This window comes from Triticum dicoccoides, chromosome 1B (assembly GCF_002162155.2).
Source record: "Triticum dicoccoides isolate Atlit2015 ecotype Zavitan chromosome 1B, WEW_v2.0, whole genome shotgun sequence".
Classification (NCBI taxonomy): domain Eukaryota; kingdom Viridiplantae; phylum Streptophyta; class Magnoliopsida; order Poales; family Poaceae; genus Triticum; species Triticum dicoccoides.
In genome coordinates, this window is record NC_041381.1 from 68,110,120 (window position 1) to 68,131,689 (window position 21,570).

General features: G+C 47.0%; 2 protein-coding genes across 2 annotated transcripts; both read right to left on the reverse strand.

The window, feature by feature from the left end:
- Positions 1-7,200: 7,200 nt before the first annotated feature.
- Positions 7,201-8,003, reverse strand: LOC119301466 (putative germin-like protein 2-1). Its single transcript, XM_037578436.1, has 2 exons — positions 7,856-8,003; positions 7,201-7,741 (listed from the first exon to the last, which is right to left on the reverse strand). Exons 1-2 carry the CDS (start codon positions 7,965-7,967, stop codon positions 7,206-7,208), a joined length of 648 nt encoding a protein of 215 aa, XP_037434333.1. The 5' UTR covers positions 7,968-8,003; the 3' UTR covers positions 7,201-7,205.
- A 4,005-nt stretch (positions 8,004-12,008) lies between these two features.
- LOC119301477 (putative germin-like protein 2-1) lies at positions 12,009-16,751 on the reverse strand. Its single transcript, XM_037578445.1, has 3 exons — positions 16,742-16,751; positions 12,644-12,745; positions 12,009-12,544 (listed from the first exon to the last, which is right to left on the reverse strand). The coding sequence occupies exons 1-3, from the start codon at positions 16,749-16,751 to the stop codon at positions 12,009-12,011; spliced, it is 648 nt and encodes a 215-aa protein (XP_037434342.1).
- Positions 16,752-21,570: the final 4,819 nt, after the last annotated feature.

The following is a 21,570-nucleotide window of genomic DNA, read 5'->3' on the forward strand; positions in this document are numbered from 1 at the left end:
GGCCCTGTCGTGTCCCTCTCGCTTTTCTTTCTATCTCTCGCGAGCCCCGAGTAACGGATTGTGTGAGGTCATGCGCCGTATATATGTGCTCATCGTGGTGGGGCTGCGATGATGCCACGAGCCCACGACCATGCTGAGACTTGGGCCGGGTCGGCCAGCAAGCCTCGGGCCAGACGGCCCGCTCAGCCACGACTGTCGTCGTGGTCGGGTGGTTTCCGTTCGAACAGCGAAGGCGCTGGACGTCGTGTGCCGCTGGACGTCGTTTGGATTATTTTGTTTCTTTTTTTGGTGTTCTTTGTTTCTTTTGGTTTTCATACTAAATTTTTTGTATATGTCAACGATATTTTGTTAATAAATTCTTAAATTTTTTTAATACTTGATCAACATTTTTGCTTTACATATTTTACATTTTTGAAATGCTTTCTTAACATTTTTCAAATACAAGATTAAAATTTTCGAATACATGGTGAATATTTTAAAGATACACAATATTAAACCTTTTGCAGCGCCGGCCGGCGAGGAGCCATCTAGCACCCGATGTTTCCGATGCGCCGGTCCTCTTCTTCCTCCCTTGCTGTGGTGAGTATGCGAGTGTGGCGTCAGCGCATGGTGACGAAGAAGAAGAGAAAACAGAGGGGCTGGGGTCAGGGAGAAGGAGAGTATGTGGTGGAGACGGCGAGAGGCTCAAAGCCGGCTGGAGGGTGAAGGCCAGCCGCTTAGTTGTGCGGCGCCAGCCTTGCCTTGGGGATTAAAATATTTTTTGAAGCTACCTTGGGGATTAATTTGAGACCTGATTTTGACCGGTCGGTCAAAGGTGAGTTGCTCCCTACGGGCCAAGCACGACTGCATAATTCGGGCCCTTCTTGTACGGGCCAAGCTCGTGCCCGCCAATTATGTCATCTCTGGCCGGGCCGCCCGTTATGTGAATTCTCCAGCCTAGTACAGCAGGCTATCTCGGGCCATGCTGAAAGATCCATCGGGAGCGGCATTTTAAAAATAATCATGTTTTTAAACAATCATACAAAATAAAAAATAATTATTACGTATTTGAAAAATGGTCGTGAATTTAATAAATGTTAACGAGTATGGAAAAAAAATCATAAATTTCAAAATATGTGCACAAGTTCATAAAATGTTTAGCAATTTAAAAATCTTTGCGCATTTGAAAATCTATTTATGAGTTTAAAAAAACTCATAGTTGATAATGGGCAATGGACACCGGTACTGGGCAATGAACGGGAGGTGATCATGAAGAATCTGCAAAAATGATGAAAAGCCTGAATGCCGAAGCTTGCAGAGTACATACCCTATATTCTATGGAGTTAAGTCCACATGGCATAGTACGGGTGACAAATGAAGGAGGTAGAGCGTTATAGTTGTGGGGCATGTAGAAGACCATCTAAATAAAGGATTAGACAAACTGCGAATTTGACTCAAGTCGACTAAACAACAACTGAAAATTGTTTGGAGTTTAGACATACATTCAACAATAGCGTTGATGGTGAGTAAAAAACAAATCTTATATGCGGCATCCAATATGTCAGTTGTTCACTTTCATGCATATCAAGGAAGAAGCTATCAGGGTGATTATACATACGGGTGTTGCCGAATATGGTGACTCTATGATCAACATGTGATTGTATTGGACGGTGGATACTTCAGGAGTTTGGGAACACAAAACAAGAGTAGAGACGAACTGAATTTTCTAAGGACACTAACTATGACGAAAACAGATGAACTGCAGATGCACGTGGAGTCATGTAAAGTCAAGGAAGTAACATCGAAGCTCATGATTAACGGCTCAGGTCCAAGATACGTGGAGGTCACGCATGATGGCTTCAAGATGGCGCAGATATGTTCTGCTAAGGTGTGTGTCAGGCTATAGTTGAACTTATAATTTGCGAAGTGTAAAGTGTTTGAGTATGGACGCAGTGCAACACAGGGCAATTATACGAAGGGACCATGAGGTAGCCAAATAGATTACACATAAGCTGGCAGGCTAGATAGAGATCATGATGAGATAGTTCAACACCGGGACGGCCGAACCGACCATGACATATGGTTGCAGATGTTGTGTCATGGCCTCGACGGGATTGTGGTCGCTGATACTATGTCAATTTAATACATGAGAATGATCGCATGTAGTCATGACTCAGGAATTTAAGCATGCTGATGAACCTTATTATTTATTTTTCATATAGTAGAATCACAGATGCCCACATAGACGCACATACACTCATGCACGCGCACACACACATACATATCCCTATAAGCACCTTCGAAATACTATGATTGACGAGGTCACCACATGCGTCTAAGACTTGAATCCTGATGAGCTGGTTCCACCACAAAGAACCTAAACATTTGAGTTCGTGTTAATAAACCTTATCACTAAATATATCGGTACCATGCCTCATGTTTGGTCCTCGATATCGACTATGCGCCTCGAATTATTTTTGTTGATGTGGCGATTTGATCTGTGGGCCGGTAGTAGTCTAGTTGAGCAGTGTTGGATGGAGAAAACGCCGGACGTGTAGCACCGGTCGCGTTGTAGAGCTTCCTAGCAACATACATGTACCTTTCTTTGGCAGCTACGTGGAGAGCCAGACCTTGCGGTGTCTGCGCCAGCTGCCGACCGGGGATGACCTCGACCGTGAAATTGGTTCGCGCTTGCGTCGGCGGACGTTGCGATGACAAGTGGCGCGGATAGGCAGCGTTGTTGCATGCCCGGAGCTAAAATAAAGACAAGCTACAAACCACGCCCCGACGGCGGCCGTCTCTATGTTGGCGCGTCTGTCTTCCGGTTAAAAAGGCGGGCTCAAACCAAGCTACAAGTACCGTAGGTATACCTAGGAGCTAGATCGACAGCAGTTAGGATAGAGTAGAGATGGCTGTGTCACGGCGGACGGGGTGGATCGCCGCCGGCCTCGTGGCGCGCCTGCTCATGGTGGCCGTCCTGCTCATGTCCGTGCGCTTCGTTCTCGCCAACTACATCCACTGGGACTATACGCAGGGCACCTACAAGCTGCAGAGCTACACGTATGAATCTGTTTCCGACTGATACACACAGTATATTCTACTAGTAGCTAACCTCTGAGACGGGAAGATTTCTGATGTGGCAATGGCATGGCATGGCGCACGTACAGGTATGTGGTCGCGTCGGCCGTCGTGGGGACGGCGGGGAGCGTGCTGCAGATACCCGTCGCCATGTACCTCCTGTGCAAGAGCAAAAGGGCGATACCCAGCGCCATGATCCTCGACATCAGCATGCACGCGGACATCGTAAGTTGCTGCTGCTCTGGCTAGCTAGCTACCTTAATTTCTCGTGCAAAGCTCCCGATTCCCTTTGGTTAAGCACACCAAGCTTATGATGATAGCCGCTACGACGCGCAGGTGATCAGCATCGTGCTGGCAAGCGGCGTTGGCGCCGGGTTCGGTGCGACCAACGACGTTCTGCGCTACGTCCGGGCGAGCAAATGGGAAGGCAGGCAGCAAGAGGAGCAGGCTCTCATCAATTACTACAACAGGGCGATCGTCCCCGTCGTGTTCCTCCTCGTAGGCATGGTCCTCTCCATCTGCGCCACCGCCGTCTCCGCCAGGCTCCGCGGCAGGGCAATGAACGATGCTGAAGGTGGAGCCTGATCGGTCAGTTTCACACAAAAACAAGGCGACTTCAGTTCATCCTTTGTACTATTGCCATATTCAGGCACTGCCAGCATGGCGGTATGTTTGAAACAAGGTTTTGGTTACCGGTCGAAATTTCAAGATTTTCCATGGTTACCGCATATTTCCGCGCCCATCGATAAATCCTCATACCGAGCAAAAAATATCATTTTTTTGAAATTTTTGAATTTAAACGCTCCATTTGTAATAAAGTGCGTACGATCTAATTAATGCCATGAGAGTCGATTCTGACGTGTTCGTAGCAACCTAGTTCCTGTTTTGACAGGTCTCTGGTTCGAATGTTCGTTCATTCATTCAATTGAATTCAAAATTCAACTATAAAATTTGTTCGAAATATTCTCGGTATTCCCAGTAACCGTGGTAACCACGTTTACCCGTCCTCCTGGGTAAAATTGCCTCATTCTGTAACCAAAACCTTGGTTTGAAATGCAAAATCTTTTCTTCCAATGGTTGAATTTCCACATTAAGGAATTATGAGACACTAGAAACGGGTCTTGCTATTTATTGATTCTTTATTAGCTTGCAACTTTGCAGAGACCAATGATTATTCTCTCTGCTTTTCTTGTTGATCAACAGTCAGCTTGATCATATCATGAATCACTGAACTAACCGTGCCCGTGCACGTGGAGTCTGGTCGCCATGAGATCTCTTTGCCTTGTTAGCATGTTTTTTTTTTGAAAATAAGAATTGCCCCCGGCCTCTGCATCTGAACAATGCATGCAACCATTTTATTAATTATTTGCAGACCTTACAAAGTAATACATTAAGTAGTCTGAAGCCACCATCTTAGCAACAACTATCGCTACTCCTATCCACACCGACATCGCACCAAGCCTAACATCTAAAGCCGGAGACCCCAATCAAGCCACATACTGGGTTTGGGGCACATACCAGTCCGACACACTTTCATGTGTCGTTGCCACCATCTTCCACGAATCCGTCTTCAGAGCAGTAACTAATTAATGCACCGACTGTTAGGAATAAGACACGACGGTGGTGGTGACCAGTGTGTATGTGCGTGTTGGTAGTGCCGGACGCCATGGCGAGCGTGCGTATGTGCGTGTCGAGCCCGTGCTCATGGTTGAGTCGTAGTCAGTTAGCAGCAGTCGCAGTTGGACGAGTCGGAACGCGTAGTAGAGAAAGGCGTAGGCGAGCGGGTCGTTGGGCGCTCGTACGTGCGTGCGTAGCAAACAGAAGCTTGGGCGCTGCGTCCCGTGTGCTAAAGTGCCGGCTGTGATTTGGTTTGTTAGTGAGTCCAAGTTGTTATACGTAGGTGGTTAGGAGTCCAGATACGATTTTGTCCAGCTATATATATAAAGAGAAAAGAGGGCGTTCGGGGCCGTGGTTCGTTGCCAGAAATACATCTTCGCGTTTCCTTGCTTCGTCTACCTCCGTCCCCGAAAACTAGTTCAAGCAAGCTAGGGTTAGACCTCAACAATTGGTATACGGAGCCTCGTTTGTTCCTGTGCTCGTGGCCATGGCGATCGTCCCGCACGGCGCAGGGGTAGCACGGTGTCGATGCCGATGCCGATGCTCACACTGGACAACTACACGGTGTGGGCGATCAAGGCCGAAGCCATCCTCGATGCCCAGAACCTCTGAGAAGCGGTGTCGCCGGCGAGCGGCGCGGCGGTCGACGCAGGGAAGAACAAGACGGCGAGGACGGTGCTGTTCGGTGCGCTCTCCGAAGACCTGTTGATGCAGGTATCGACGAAGAAGACGACGGCTGAGGTGTGGGCCAGCTTGAAGACGAGGTTCGTCGGCGCCGATCGGGTCCAGGCGGCGCGACTCTCCACTCTCCGTGGCGAGTTTGACAACCTGCGCATGGAGGAGGGGGAGGCGCTGGACGCGTACGCCGGCAAGATCGGCGGCATGGCAGCAAGGTATGCTGGCCTGGGCTCGACGCTCGGCGACGCCGCCATGGTGAAAAAAACTGCTCGACGCGGTGCCCGATCGGTTGTATGCCGCGGTGGCTGGGATCGAGCAGTTCTGCAATGTGGAGACGATGGCGTTCGAGGAGGCGTTGAGCAGGCTCAAGGCATTCGACGAACGCTTACGTCGGCGCACAACGGCCCAGTGGGAGGCACGGCAACGTCAGCGCGGCAGCAGCCTCGACCACGACAACGGTGCGAGCAGCGTGGCTTCGGGCACGAGACGGCGGCGCGGGAAAGTCTACAACTGTGGCGTTCGTGGCCACTTCTCTCGCGATTGCCGGCAGCCGAAGAAGGAGAAGGTGCTCCTCGCCGACATTGACCACGAGCCGACCTTACTGTAGGTCGTGTCTTAGGGGGAGATTGTTAGGAACAAGACACGGCGGTGGTGGTGACCAGTGTGCGCATGCGTGTTGGTCGTGCCGGACGCCATGGCAAGCGTGCGTGTGTGCGTGCGTTGGGTGCGTGTCGAGTCTGTGCTCATGATTGAGTCGTAGTCGTTTAGCAGCAGTCGCGGCTGGACGCGTCGGAACGCGTAGTAGAGAAAGGCGTAGGCGAGCGGGTCGTTAGGCGCTCGTACGTGCGTACGTAGGAAATTGAAGCTTGGGCGCTGCGTCCCGTGTGCTAAAGAGCCGGCTGTGATTTGGTTTGCTAGTGCGTCCAGGTTGTTATACGTAGGTGGTTAGGAGTCCAGATACGATTTGGTTTGTCCAGCTATATATATAAAGAGAAAAAAGGGTGTTCGGGGCCGTGGTTCGTTGCCAGAAATACATCTTCGCGTTTCCTTGTTTCGTCTACCTCCGTCCCCGAAAACTAGTTCGAACTAGCTAGGGTTAGACCCCAACACCGACTTTGCGAGGCCTCTCTGCCATCGATGCCGCCATGACGCCAGCTATTCAGGCACTGCGCATGGTGCTATGTCTGAAATGCATATTCTTTTCGTCCATGGGTTGAATTTCCACATTAATCGGAACATGAATTATGAGCGAGGCACTAGAAACAGCGCCTGGTTCCTGCCTTTTTATTTATTGACTCGTTCTTGGATTTTGATAACCATGTGACAAATCGAATGCTTTCCACGGCAATTTATGTTGTCCAAGGATGACAGTTTTCTTTAGCAATCGTGGAAAAACTTTCCAATTCATTTTTCTATCAGGATTTGCCGTGCTTGCTGAAGAAATTTCCTATCTTCGTGACAACATAAACTGTCATGAAAAACGTTCGATTGGTCATACTCTCCAAGCATACAACAGCACAATAGCGTTTTTGTTATTTATTAGCTTACATCTTTGCAGAGACCAATGATCAGTCTCTCTGCTTTTCTTGTTGATCAGCACTTCAGCAATTAGTGTGACCATATACAGATATACTTGAGAGCTGAATTGTCCGTGTGCATGCACGTGAAGTCTAGTCACCACTAGATCTCTTTGCCTTGTCCGCACGTTGTACATAATCCACATAATATTGTTCCTTTTCTTCTGTAATCTCAATTAACATAACCATACAAAATAGAAAGATATCGTAAAGAAACACACAAAACAAATGTTTAGATAAGGAAGAACTGAATCAAACCACCAGATGTATGTCAATCTAGAATTGAGCTTGGATATGCTCTACGATGTTCTTGTCCACCTGGAAGGCTTTGGCCAGGATATCATCTGAGATGGTTTGCTTGGATCCAAAAACCGCATTGGCTATGGTGATCACACCAGGGTTCTTACTGCTCAGCGCTGCAATGGCTATCGCTTCGTTGTTTCCAATGTTGAATTGAAAGTGAATCAGCCCTTGCGGAAACACAAAAACGTCCCCTTTGTTCAAAACTTTTGAGAACAACTTGTTCCCGGGGTTAGAAGTCACGAAACCAACATAGAGTGAGCCCTCCAACACTGTCAGGATCTCGGTTGCACGAGGGTGAAGGTGCGGTGGGTTTTGACCATAGGGTGCATAATCAACACGAGCCAATGAGACACCCAAAGTGTTCAGCCCAGCAATCTGTGCCACGTTAACTGCAGTCACAATGGAGCCTTGCTTGTTGCTCGTGTTCCCGGCCATGTGGAGGCCAGAGAAGTAGAAGTCCTCTACCACCGCGGTCTTTGGGTCTTTGCATGCGAATCCATTGACAAAAACTGCAGGTATACATATATGAATTTCGAACAGTTAACAGCTATGCATTGGCAGTTTGGCACTAATAAGTAACTAGGCATATTTCACTGCACGTATGCATGTGTAATTATACATACCTTGAGATGTCCTGTCAGCGACGCAGAAATCCTGAAGCTGGCCCGGGTCAGAGGCAAGAGCACGAGAAGCTGACAAAGCCAAAAGGGAAAGGAGGAAGAACTTTGAAGCCATTTGTTTGCGAACGTATATTCTCGCTAAATCAAGTGTGTTTGATCAGGTAGAGAAGAAGTGATTGTGCTCGTGCTGCACTGTGATACTTCTAAGGGTTGAAGGAGACCGGTATATATGGGGACATGGAGGAAAATCTTTTGTGTTTGTTTTGTTGGGGCGCCTTTGGATAAGAAGGAAATGGTCTTCACTAGCTGTCTAATTCCAAGTCTAAAGCGTGTTCCTGACCGGCCTTCCAGTGACGGCCAACTAATAGATCCCAATCAGTATTTTAATTTCTCTGCATCCATGGTTTGAACAAGTCGTATTCGTACTTGTAGTGGCTCTCTTGTCTTGTGTCTTGGCTCCACACTTGAACCAGATGGAACTTGGAGTTCCTGCCATCAAGGTAAAGGCTTAAACACATTATTAAAGGGCTAACTTGTAAACACAGCTGTAATAGAAAATGCCTCCGTGCAGGAGCAGGCCAGCACGGCCGGACGCGTTCCAGTGGAAAGCTTTCTATCTTGTATGCACCACTCTGCTGCATCTTCGTCCAAACTTCTTTCTTTCTTTCTTCAACTAGCACTTCGAAGCAACACACTAGAAAGATACCTAGAAAGCCTGATCAGTCTGTTCACAGTCTCTCGCCTGGGACGATTAAAGGCTGACCTTAAGTGTCGTGGCAACCTTGCCTAACAAGACTGACCAAATTATTACCTTCTTATGGAATGCGTTTAGGGAGGCCTGCATTAGAGTAGGTTACAATGTGTGAGAACACCGGCAGATCTACGTACCTCGATACCATACTTCTTTTCTAGAATATGCACGAGTGTGCATATCATGCATTAAAGAGAGAGGTGGGGAAAAGAGCCCCGTCCGCCCGAAAGAGTTTTACACGTAGTTACAACACTACTCCACCATTCGGCCAACAAAGACCATACATAACAGTCAACTACTCGCCCTATTCCACCCACCAAGCATAGCCAGGAAGTTCGAGCGATCGTCCTTGAACATTCCTGCTAGCTTCCACACTCTACCCTCGGTCTCAATTCAAGATACAACTGAAGCAGCCGAGGGGTAGGCCCCATCAAACACAACCACGTTCCTGTGCTTCCGTAGCTCCCACAAGCAAAAAGCTAGGAGTGTGTTCATGTCTCTTCGTCGTGGATTCGATGTCGTGCATGAGGTGCACCACACGACAAGCTGGGCATCCGGGGAAGGCGCCCACTCTGGTTTGCCCAAGGCCGAGAGCACGGCAAACCATACTGATCTTGCTAGCACGCAGGCAAGGAGAATGTGGTTTATCGTCTCGTCGCCTTGATCACAGAAGGGGCATGCCGACTGGTGTGGGAGGCCTCGTCTAGGCCAGGCGATCAGAAGTCATACAAATGAAGAATCAACATTTCAAGGGGGCCTTGGATTTCTAGGCTATATCAGCATAGTGTCTCGCGTTGTCGGTACTAGCTTTTTTTTAGGGAAATAATGGTCTCTTTATTGCCTGATAATACAATTGTAGTGTCATTCGGCTGCAACAGCCAGTTATATCGACCATGGGCTAATGATACAATGCTTTTTACAAAATTGTGAGGCTCCATATTGGACATTCTGCATTCATGGATAATCCGGACCTCTTCGAACTCCTGACGACGGATGTTGATCTCATGTAGAATCTGGCTGTAGATAGCTTTACTTCCTCCATTAATCTGTTTAACTACCTCTTTCGCGTCGCAAGCAATAATAAGCCTTCGGAGGTTCAGATCGGCTGTGAGGGAAAGAGCCTCCAAACGTGCCATTGCTTCAAGCGTTCCGGGGTAATCACAAATGTCAACGATGCGTGTGGACGAGCCAAGGTAAACTCCTTGGGCGTCTCGGTACACGGCGGCCGCCGCACCCTTGCAACTGTTCTTGGCTATTCCTCCATCTACATTAATTTTAACCAAACCTTCCATTGGTGGGATCCACTTTGGCACCTGCACTGACCGTGGCATAGTTGTACCTTGCTTCTGCGAAGCGTCGGTGATGATGTCCAGGTCTGCTAGATATCTCATGATGAAACCATGAATTGCCTCCGGGCTCTGGAAGATCGATTCGTGGATTGCTTTCCGTCTTGCGCTCCAAATTACCCACAAAGTAATGATGATCTTCGTAAATTCTTCATGTGGTAGCGTTTCAAGCATGTGAAATAGCCATTCCTTCGTTTCCGGGCACGTTGTCATAGCAGCTTGGAATATCCGCTTCGCCTCTGCCGGTACCCTAATATCCAGCCCTTTCCAAGGTCTCGAATCTTCCGTTCTCTGGAGCCATGGCCACCCAGCTTGCAGTGCAAGATTCATCCAATGCAAATCTGGGATCCCAAGTCCGCCGGACCACCACGGCGCACAAACCGATCTCCAAGCCACCCTACACTGGCTGCCGTTGGCCTCTCCCCAGCCTGCCCAAAGGAAGCCCCTAAATATCTTGTTGATCACCTTGATTGTTTTCGGAGGGAGCTGGAGAGCGAGCATGGCGTAGATTGGTATGGCGCAGAGTACCGATCGAACAAGCACAAGCCGGCTGCTCCGTGGCAGGGCCACTCCTCTCCACGAGGGCAGTTTGTTGGCCACCTGCCTCACCAGATCCTCGAGTTGTGACGCGGTCAGCTTCCGCAAGCTGAGTGGCAGCCCCAAGTATCGACAGGGAAACATCCCAATAGCACACCTCGATACCGTACTTGGCTCTATGCAGAAATCAAGGTATACCTCAAGGGACCCTCGTTAAAAATGAAGTGACCATGTGCTCCCCTCACAATTTTGGAATGCATTTCTGGATAGCCTCTTATACATAGCGTCCCAGGGCTGAAGGCAGTTTCCCACCAGACGGGCTTTGCGTTAGTGTTGGGCGAGGGAAGAGTGTAGGACTAGATGATACCTCATGCATTGCTGTAGAAGTTGGTTGCAGTATATTCCATATAATTTTGTTTTATGAAACATGAATTTTTGAATTAATTATATGGTAACTAAAACTAGATGAAACACATAATTTATTTAAAAATGATTATTGTATAGTTGTAAAAAAATAAGAATATAAATAGCATAGTATATTAGAAATGGTTGACATTTTTCCCATGAATGGTTACATGTTGAGGTGACATTTTAACATGTTAAGAGATCAACTATTTAGTATACAATCTCTACCCATTATAGCATTATTCAAGTAGATATAGATCAAGGATGGGCTTGGTTAATTAGCCACACTTTTTTTTAATTAATTAGCCACAATTAGCCATCTTTGGTTTGATTTTTAAAAATGGTTTTAAAGACAATTATTGGATGGGATGATACAATCAGAAATGGTATGGATAAGTTTTGAAATGAACCATGGTGAACACTAGGCAATCGGTGGCGGAGATTCGAAGAAAAAACTGGGAAGGCCAGCTCAAAGAAAACACAAAAACTTGGCTCCCTGGCGCAATTTGTAGAATGTAAATAACAGTTGCATGAAAAAAAATCAAGCAATTGCCTAGGTCACCAGCTGGCCGCTGCTTGCTGCAACGTTGCCTCCTGCGACTGGCTTGGACGTGTTGGATCAATCGAGTAGCGAAATTAGCTTTGCTTAGTTAACTGACCTCCGAAGCATAAGTTTTATTAAAATCACAAAAAATCTCGGCGGGCTATGGCCAAGTTCTGCCCTAACGAAGCTCCGCTCCTGCTAGGCATTGTCCATGCCTTGTCATAAACTCATTATGATGATTATTAGTTGGTTAGATAAAATGTTTGATCATATAATGAACCCACAATCATTTCTCTTTTAAATTTACAAAGTGACTTGAGGAAACATGCAACTATAATGAAACTTGGAGGATTGCAATGGGGTCAACCAATAACCATGTAATAGTTCACCTTTGCAACCGGAGACGACAAAGAAAATAATAATTGAAACAACTGAGAACATGATTGTTTTTCTTCCATAAAAGCCGAATTAGCGTAACCATAAAATGGTATTACATTGAAAAGAAACATGTATTACAATCTTCAATCAAATAAAAAATTAATGAATCAAATAAACAAATCATGTGGCGTATTCCTAGAACTGAGCTTGAATATGGTCGACCATCTTCTTGTCCACCTGGAAGGCTTTGGCAAGTATATCACCTGAGATGGATGGATTCGATCCAAACACTGTACTGGCTATGGTGATCACTCCAGGATTTTTGCTGCTCAGCGCTGCAATGGCTATCGCCTTGTTGGTTCCGTAGTTGAGCTGAAAGTGAATCATCCCTTGTGGAAACACAAACACATCCCCTTTGTTAAGAACTTTTGAGAACAACTTGTTTTCAGGGTTCGAGGTGATGAAACCAACATAGAGCGAGCCTTCCAGCACGGTCAGGATCTCGGTTGCACGGGGGTGGATATGTGGTGGGTTTTGACCATAGGGTGCATAATCGACACGAGCTAGGGAGATGCCCAAAGTGTTCAACCCAGCAATTTGCGCCACATTAACTGCGGTAACTGCGGAACCTTGCTTGTTGCTCGTGTTCCCGGCTATGTGAAGGCCAGAGAAAAAGAAATCTTCTACCAAGGCAGTCTTTGGGTCTTTGCATGCAAATCCATTGACGAAAACTGCACATACATATCAAGATTTTGAACAGTTAACAACTACATATTGGCAGGCACAAATAAGTAGCTCGAACGTTCCAGCGGAGGAATGCATATATGTACCTTGGGATGTCCTGTCAGCGATGCAGAAATCCTGGAGCTGGCCTGGGTCGGAGGCAAGAGCACTAGAAGCTGACAAAGCCAAAAGGGCAAGGAGGATGAACCCTGAGGCCATTTGGATGCGAACGTTAATTCTCACCAGATCAAGTGTCTTCTGTCGAGTAGACAAAAGAGCTGTGCAGACTAGTTCTAGTGAGTTGTGAACTTGTGATGCTTCGAAGGGTTGAAGGAGACCAGTATATATATGGAAAGGGACTTGGAAGGGCATATGTGTCTGTTATGTTGGGGCGCATGTGGATATCAAGGAAATGGTCTTCACCAATTCCCACCTGAGTAACGAGGAAACCGTGTTCCTGGCAGTGGCAGGCCTGCAACGGCCAACTAATCATAGTTGTATATTCATGGTTTGAACAAGTCATGTTCATACTTGTACTAGCTCTCTTGTCTCAACAGATGGAGCTAGCGATGATGCCATCAAACATATTATTATGAGGACTGCCCCCATGCATACAGCCGCCCCTGCCTGAAAAACCATTGAAAGGTATTTTTCGCCTTATAGGCTGATTAGCTAAGACTAATGGCAATTAGATGGCTGATTGATCTTTTCCTTTTGGCCCTAACCTGCACTTTTGACCCAATCTTTGTCCGCTACGATTCCTTCTGAATCTCCTGCTGCATGAGCCACGACAGCTGCCGGCCTGCCACACGGCCGGCGGACATGCTCACTAAATCTGTTCATGCTCTTGTTTTTCTTTAGATTTCCATGTCCCTAAGCTTTTTGAATGAACCTGTGTTTCGAAAGAAAAATTGTCACGAGGGTAGGGTGCTCTGAGATTCTATGAAGATAAATAGAATTGGTCTGGTTATTGTCGCGACAAATAGTTCAACGTGAATTCCCATCACATGCAAACAATTAAAAACGTACGTATCTCTCCTTCCATCAATGACTCAAGCAAACCATTACAAATGGGGTTAATTATCCTTTTGCCCTTAATGGTGTTCATGTGCTCAGTTTTGCCCTCAGGTGCGCAACTACTTTTACGAGGCCAAACGGGCAGTTTTGGGTTCATTCCGTCTATTGCCGTTAGTGGTAGAGGGTCCGGAGCTTACACGTGGGACCGCGTGGACGTGGGTCTAGAGCTTACATGTGGGACCGCGCAACAACATCCCCAAAGCAATCCTAGGGTTCTAACCGGGCCACTCTGTTTCTGTCCCGTACGCCGGCCGGCCGTCCTGCGTCGCCGCCGCCACCTGCGTTGTCGCCACCACGTGCGCCGCCACCAGTTGCGCTGCCGCGGCCCCGGCCGTCCTACTCCACTGCTACCTGCTTTGCCTGCCACCTTCCTGCGACGCCACGGGTGGGGCGCCCGCCACCTGCTCGACCCGCGGCATAGCCTCCTTCCATGCACCCGGCCAGAGCGCTGATAGGTGGGGGGCTGGTGCACACAGAGGAAGTACGAGGGTGAACCCCAGGGCGTCATGGCGAGCGGCGGCGACCCCGGAGTATTTGGCAAGGCAGGCATCGGGCCGGAGATCCGCCGCGTCCAGGACTGGGTTCCCGAGGGGTAAGTCATGCCTCCTGTTTAGATTGAGCTTAGTTGTGCATTTCAACAGTCGATTCGAGTTGGTTTGCCCGGTTAGTTTAGCTAATGGTGTGCTGATTGCGTCTCTGTTTTTCGTCGGTTAGGATGGAGGTGCGGTTTGCTTTCTTGGTGCACATTAGAAGGGATCGGTACATGTTGAATGGAAAGAATAAAAAGAAATTTCAAGGAGGTTTCGATTATCTATTGCCAATGGCTTGTAATTGGAGTTTCAGACAATTTGGGGAGGTAATTTGTAGCCAATATCCTTGGGATTTGCTTGATGAAGTGGAATACAAATACTACAATGGGTAAAAGAAATGCGTGATAGTTAGTAATGATGAAGAGCTGGCTACCATGTTTGCTAGGCATAAGGAGAAAGAGAATTTTCATGTAAGGCTGCAAATTGGTGCGCTTGAGCAGGCATTTACCTAGGATGGCGAGTGCACCTTCTCGAGCAGAACCAAGTCGTCGTAATGGCAGCTCTAGCCAGAACAATTCAGTTAGTGCACGGCGACGTGGTGGCTCGACAAGCGTGGGCACCGTCAGTAGGGCCTCCCTTGTGAAGGAAATATGCCCTAGAGGCAATAATAAAGTTATTATTTATTTCCTCATATCATGAAAAATGTTTATTATTCATGCTAGAATTGTATTAACCGGAAACACGATGCATGTGTGAATACATAGACAAACTTAATGTCACTAGTATGCCTCTACTTGACTAGCTCATTAATCAAAGATGGTTATGTTTCCTAACCATAGACATGTGTTGTCATTTGATTAACGAGATCACATCATTAGAGAATGATGTGATTGACTTGACCCATTCTGTTAGCTTAGCACTTGATCGTTTAGTATGTTGCTATTGCTTTCTTCATGACTTATACAAATTCCTACAACTATGAGATTATGCAACTCCCGTCTACCAAAAGAACACTTTGTGTGCTACCATACGTCACAACTTAACTGGGTGATTATAAAGGAGCTCTACAGGTGTCTCCAAAGGTACATGTTGAGTTGGTGTATTTCGAGATTAAGTTTTGTCACTCTGATTGTCGGAGAGGTATCTCTGGGCCCTCTCGGTAATGCACATCACTATAAGCCTTGCAAGCAATATAGCTAAAGAGTTAGTTATGGAATCATGCATTACATTACGAGTAAAGAGACTTGCCGGTAACGAGATTGAACTAGGTATTGAGATACCGACGATCGAATCTCGGGCAAGTAACATACCGATGACAAAGGGAACAATGTATGTTGTTATGCGGTTTGACCGATAAATATCTTCGTAGAATATGTAGGAGCCAATATGAGCATCCAGGTTCCGCTATTGGTTATTGACCGGAAACAGATCTAGTTCATGTCTACATAGTTCTCGAACCCGTAGGGTCCGCACGCTTAAGGTTTTGTTGTCAGTTTTATTATGAGTTTATGAGTTTTGATGTACCGAAGGTTGTTCGGAGTCCCGGATGTGATCACGGACATGACGAGGAGTCTCGAAATGGCCGAGACATAAAGATCGATATATTGGACGACTATATTTGGACACAGGAAAAGTTCCGGGTGAGATTGGGACAATACCGGATCTCCGGGAGGTTATCGGAACCCCCCGGGAGGTATATGGGCCTTATTGGGCCCTTAGTGGAAAGGAGGGAGAAGGAGCAAAGGAGGGGGCGCCCCCCTGTTGGGGAACGTTGCAGAAAATTAAAATTTTTCCTACGGTTTCACCAAGATCCATCTATGAGTTCATCTAAGCAACGAGTCAAGGGAGATGCATTTACATACCACTTTGTAGATCACGAGTGGAAGCGTTCAAAAGAACAGGTTGAAGTAGTCGTTCTCGTCGTGATCCTATCACCGGAGATCCTAGCGCCGAACGGACGGCACCTCCGCGTTCAACACACGTACGGAGCGGATGACGTCTCCTCCTTGATCCAGCAAGGGGGAAGGAGAGGTTGATGATGATGGATCCAGCAACAGCACAACGGCGTGGTGGTGGTGGAACAGCAGCACTCCGGCAGGGCTTCGCCAAGCACGTGACGGAGGAGGAAGAGGTGTAGCAGGGGAGGGAGGCGCCAGAACTTCAGGGTGTGGCTGCCCCCTCCCCCTCCCTTTATATAGGCCCCCAGGGGGGGGGCGCCGGCCCTGGGAGATCCAATCTCGCAAGGGGGGAGGCGGCCAAGGGGGGTGGAGTACCCCCCAAGGCAAGTGGGGCGCCCCACCACCCTAGGGTTTCAACCCTAGGCGCAGGGGGTGGGCCAAGGGGGGCGCACCAGCCCACTATGGGCTGGTTCCCCTCCCCACTTCAGCCCTTGGGGCCCTCCGGGATGGGTGGCCCACCCGGTGGACCCCCGGGACCCTTTCGGTGGTCCCGGTACAATACCGGGTGACCCCGAAACTTTCCCGATGGCCGAAATATCACTTCCTATATATAATTCTTCACCTCCGGACCATTCCGGAACTCCTCGTGACGTCCGGGATCTCATCCGGGACTCCGAACAACATTCGGTATACTGCATACTCATATTCATACAACCCTAGCGTCACCGAACCTTAAGTGTGTAGACCCTACGGGTTCGGGAGACACGTAGACATGACCGAGACGGCTCTCGGGCAATAACCAACAGCGGGATCTGGATACCCATGTTGGTTCCCACATGCTCCTTGATGATCTCATCGGATGAACCACGATGTCGAGGATTCGAACAACCCCGTATACAATTCCCTTTGTCAATCGGTACGTTACATGCCCGAGACTCGATCGTCGGTATCCCAATACCTCGTCCAGTCTCGTTACCGGCAAGTCACTTTACTCGTACCGTAATGCATGATCCCGTAACCAAACACTTGGTCACTTTGAGCTCATTATGATGATGCATTACCGAGTGGGCCCAGAGATACCTCTCCATCATACGGAGTGACAAATCCCAGTCTTGATCCGTGTCAACCCAACAGACACTTTTGGAGATACCTGTAGTGCACCTTTATAGTCACCCAGTTACGTTGTGACGTTTGGTACACCCAAAGCACTCTTACGGTATCCGGGAGTTACACAATCTCATGATCTAAGGAAGAGATACTTGACATTGAAAAAGCTCTAGCAAAACAAACTACACGATCTTGTGCTATGCTTAGGATTGGGTCTTGTCCATCACATCATTCTCCTAATGATGTGATCCCGTTGTCAATGACATCTAATGTCCATAGTCAGGAAACCATGACTATCTGTTGACCAACGAGCTAGTCAACTAGAGGCTCACTAGGGACATGTTATGGTCTATGTATTCACACGTGTATTACGATTTCCGGATAATACAGTTATAGCATGAATAAAAGACAATTATCATGAATAAGGAAATATAATAATAACCCTTTTATTATTGCCTCTAGGGAATATTTCCAACAGTCTCCCACTTGCACTAGAGTCAATAATCTAGTTACATTGTGATGAATCTAACACCCATAGAGTTGTGGTGTTGATCATGTTTTGCTCACGAGAGAGGTTTAGTCAACGGATCTACGACATTCAGATCCGTATGTACTTTGCAAATATCTATGTCTCCATCTTGAACATTTTCACGGATGGAGTTGAAACGACGCTTGATGTGCCTGGTCTTCTTGTGAAACCTGGGCTCCTTGGCAAGGGCAATAGCTCCAGTGTTGTCACAGAAGAGTTTGATCGGCCCCGACGCATTGGGTATGACTCCTAGGTCGGTGATGAACTCCTTCACCCAAATTGCTTCATGCGCTGCCTCCGAGGCTGCCATGTACTCCGCTTCACATGTAGATCCCGCCACGATGCTCTATTTGCAGCTGCACCAGCTTACTGCTCCACCATTCAACATATACACGTATCCGGTTTGTGACTTAGAGTCATCCAGATCTGTGTTCAAGCTAGCGTCGACGTAACCCTTTACGACGAGCTCTTTGTCACCTCCATAAACGAGAAACATGTCCTTCGTCCTTTTCAGGTACTTTAGGATATTCTTGACCGCTGTCCAGTGTTCCTTGCCGGGATTACTTTGGTACCTTCCTACCAAAATTATGGCAAGGTTTACATCGGGTCTGGTACACAGCATGTCATACATAATAGATCCTATGGCTGAAGCATAGGGGATGACACTCATCTCTTTTTTATCTTTTGCCGTGGTTGGGCATTGAGCCGAGCTCAATCTCACACCTTGCAATACAGGCAAGAACCCCTTCTTGGACTGATCCATTTTGAACTTCTTCAAAATCTTATCAAGGTATGTGCTTTGTGAAAGACCTATGAGGCGTCTCGATCTATCTCTATAGATCTTGATGCCTAATATATAAGCAGCTTCTCCAAGGTCCTTCATTGAAAAACACTTATTCAAGTAGGCCTTAATGTTGTCCAAAAGTTCTATATCATTTCCCATCAAAAGTATGTCATCTACATATAATATGAGAAATGCTACAGAGCTCCCACTCACTTTCTTGTAAACGCAGGCTTCTCCGTAAGTCTGCATAAACCCAAACGCTTTGATCATCTCATCAAAACGAATGTTCCAACTTCGAGATGCTTGCACCAGCCCATAAATGGATCGCTGGAGCTTGCACACTTTGTTAGCATTCTTAGGATCGACAAAACCCTCCGGCTGCATCATATACAGTTCTTCCTTAAGATGCCCGTTAAGGAATGCCGTTTTTTGACGTCCATCTGCCATATCTCATAATCATAGTATGCGGCAATTGCTAACATGATTCGGACGGACTTAAGCTTCGCTACGGGAGAGAAAGTCTCATCGTAGTCAATCCCCTGAACTTGCCGATAACCCTTAGCGACAAGTCGAGCTTTATAGATGGTGACATTTCCATCCGCGTCCGTCTTCTTCTTAAAGATCCATTTGTTTTCTATCGCTCGCCGATCATCGGGCAAGTCAGTCAAAGTCCATAATTTGCTTTCATACATGGATTCTATCTCGGATTTCATGGCTTCTAGCCATTTGTTGGAATCTGGGCCCGCCATTGCTTCTTCATAGTTCGAAGGTTCACCGTTGTCCAACAACATGATTTCCAGGACAGGGTTGCCGTACCACTCTGGTGCAGAACGTGTCCTTGTGGACCTACAAAGTTCAGTAGCAACTTGATCCGAAGTACCTTGATCATCATCATTATTTCCCTCTTCAGTTGGTGTAGGCATCACATGAACATTTTCCTGAGCTGCACTACTATCCCGTTCAAGAGGTAGTACTTCATCGAGTTCTACTTTCCTCCCACTTACTTCTTTCGAGAGAAACTCTTTTTCCAGAAAGGATCTGTTCTTGGCAACAAAGATCTTGCCCTCGGATCTTAAGTAGAAGGTATACCCAATGGTTTCTTTAGGGTATCCTATGAAGACGTATTTTTCCGACTTGGGTTCGAGCTTTTCAGGTTGAAGTTTCTTGACATAAGCATCGCATCCCCAAACTTTTAGAAATGACAGCTTAGGTTTCTTCCCAAACCATAATTCATATGGTGTCGTCTCAACGGATTTAGATGGTGCCCTATTTAAAGTGAATGTAGCTGTCTCTAGAGCGTATCCCCAAAATGATAGCGGTAAATTGGTAAGAGACATCATTGATCGCACCATATCCAATAGAGTGCGATTACGATGTTCGGACACACCGTTACGCTGAGGTGTTCCAGGCGGCGTGAGTTGTGAGACGATTCCACATTTTCTTAAGTGTGTACCAAATTCGTGACTTAAATATTCTCCTCCACGATCCGATCGTAAGAATTTTATCTTTTGGTTACGTTGATTCTCTACTTCATTCTGAAATTCCTTGAACTTTTCAAAGGTCTCAGACTTGTGTTTCATCAAGTAGACATACCCATATCTACTCAAGTCATCAGTGAGAGTGAGAACATAATGATATCCTCCGCGAGCCTCAACGCTCATTGGACCGCACACATCGGTATGTATGATTTCCAACAAGTTGGTTGCTCACTCCATTGTTCCGGAGAACGGGGTCTTGGTCATTTTGCCCATGAGGCATGGTATGCATGTGTCAAATGATTCATAATCGAGAGACTCTAAAAGTCCATCAGCATGGAGCTTCTTCATGCGCATGACACCAATGTGACCAAGGCGGCAGTGCCACAAGTATGTGGGACTATCGTTATCAACTTTACATCTTTTGGTATTCACGCTATGAATATGTGTAACATTACGTTCGAGATTCATTAAGAATAAACCATTGACCATCGGGGCATGACCATAAAACATATCTCTCATATAAATAGAACAACCATTATTCTCGGATTTAAATGAGTAGCCATCTCATATTAAACAAGATCCAGATACAATGTTCATGCTCAAACTTGGCACTAAATAACAATTATTGAGGTTTAAAACTAATCCCGTAGGTAAATGTAGAGGTAGCGTGCCGACGGCGATCACATCGACCTTGGAACCATTCCCGACGCGCATCGTCACTTCATCCTTCGCCAGTCTCCGCTTATTCCGCAGCTCCTGCTGTGAGTTACAAATGTGAGCAACGGCACCGGTATCAAATACCCAGGAGTTACTACGAGTACTGGTAAGGTACACATAAATTACATGTATATCAAATATACCTTTAGTGTTGCCGGCCTTCTTGTCTGCTAAGTATTTGGGGCAGTTCCGCTTCCAGTGATCCTTCCCCTTGCAATAAAAGCACTCAGTTTCAGGCTTGGGTCCATTCTTTGACTTCTTCCCGGCAACTGGCTTACCGTGCGTGGCAACATCTTTGCCGTCCTTCTTGAAGTTCTTCTTACCCTTGCCCTTCTTGAACTTAGTGGTCTTATTGACCATCAACACTTGATGTTCTTTCTTGATTTCAACCTCTGCTGACTTCAACATTGAAAATACTTCAGGAATGGTCTTCACCATCCGCTGCATATTGTAGTTCATCACAAAGCTCTTGTAGCTTGGTGGGAGCGACTGAAGGATTCTGTCAATGACCGCCTCATCCGGGAGGTTAATGTCCAGCTAGGACAGGCGGTTGTGCAACCCAGACATTTTGAGTATATGCTCACTAACAGAACTATTTTCCTCCATCTTACAACTATAGAACTTGTCGGAGACTTCATATCTCTCGACCCGGGCATGAGCTTGGAAAACTAGTTTCAGCTCCTCGAACATCTCATATGCTCCGTGTTGCTCAAAACGCTTTTGGAGCCCCGGTTCTAAGCTGTAAAGCATGCCGCACTCAACGAGGGAGTAATCATCAGCGCGAGACTGCCAAGCATTCATAATGTCTTGGTTCTCTGGGACGGGTGCATCACCTAGCGGTCCTTCTAGGACATATTGTTTCCTGGCAGCTATGAGGATGATCCTTAGGTTCCGGACCCAGTCCGTATAGTTGC

Excerpts from the sequence above, each read along its gene's own strand:
- LOC119301466 (XM_037578436.1), bottom strand. The coding sequence starts at position 7,967 with ATGGCTTCAAAGTTCTTCCTCCTTTCCCTTTTGGCTTTGTCAGCTTCT. Across the intron at positions 7,742-7,855 it reads CGCTGACAGGACATCTCAAG|TTTTTGTCAATGGATTCGCA; the intron begins GTATGTATAATT and ends GTATACCTGCAG.
- LOC119301477 (XM_037578445.1), bottom strand. Across the intron at positions 12,545-12,643 it reads CGCTGACAGGACATCCCAAG|TTTTCGTCAATGGATTTGCA; the intron begins GTACATATATGC and ends ATGTATGTGCAG.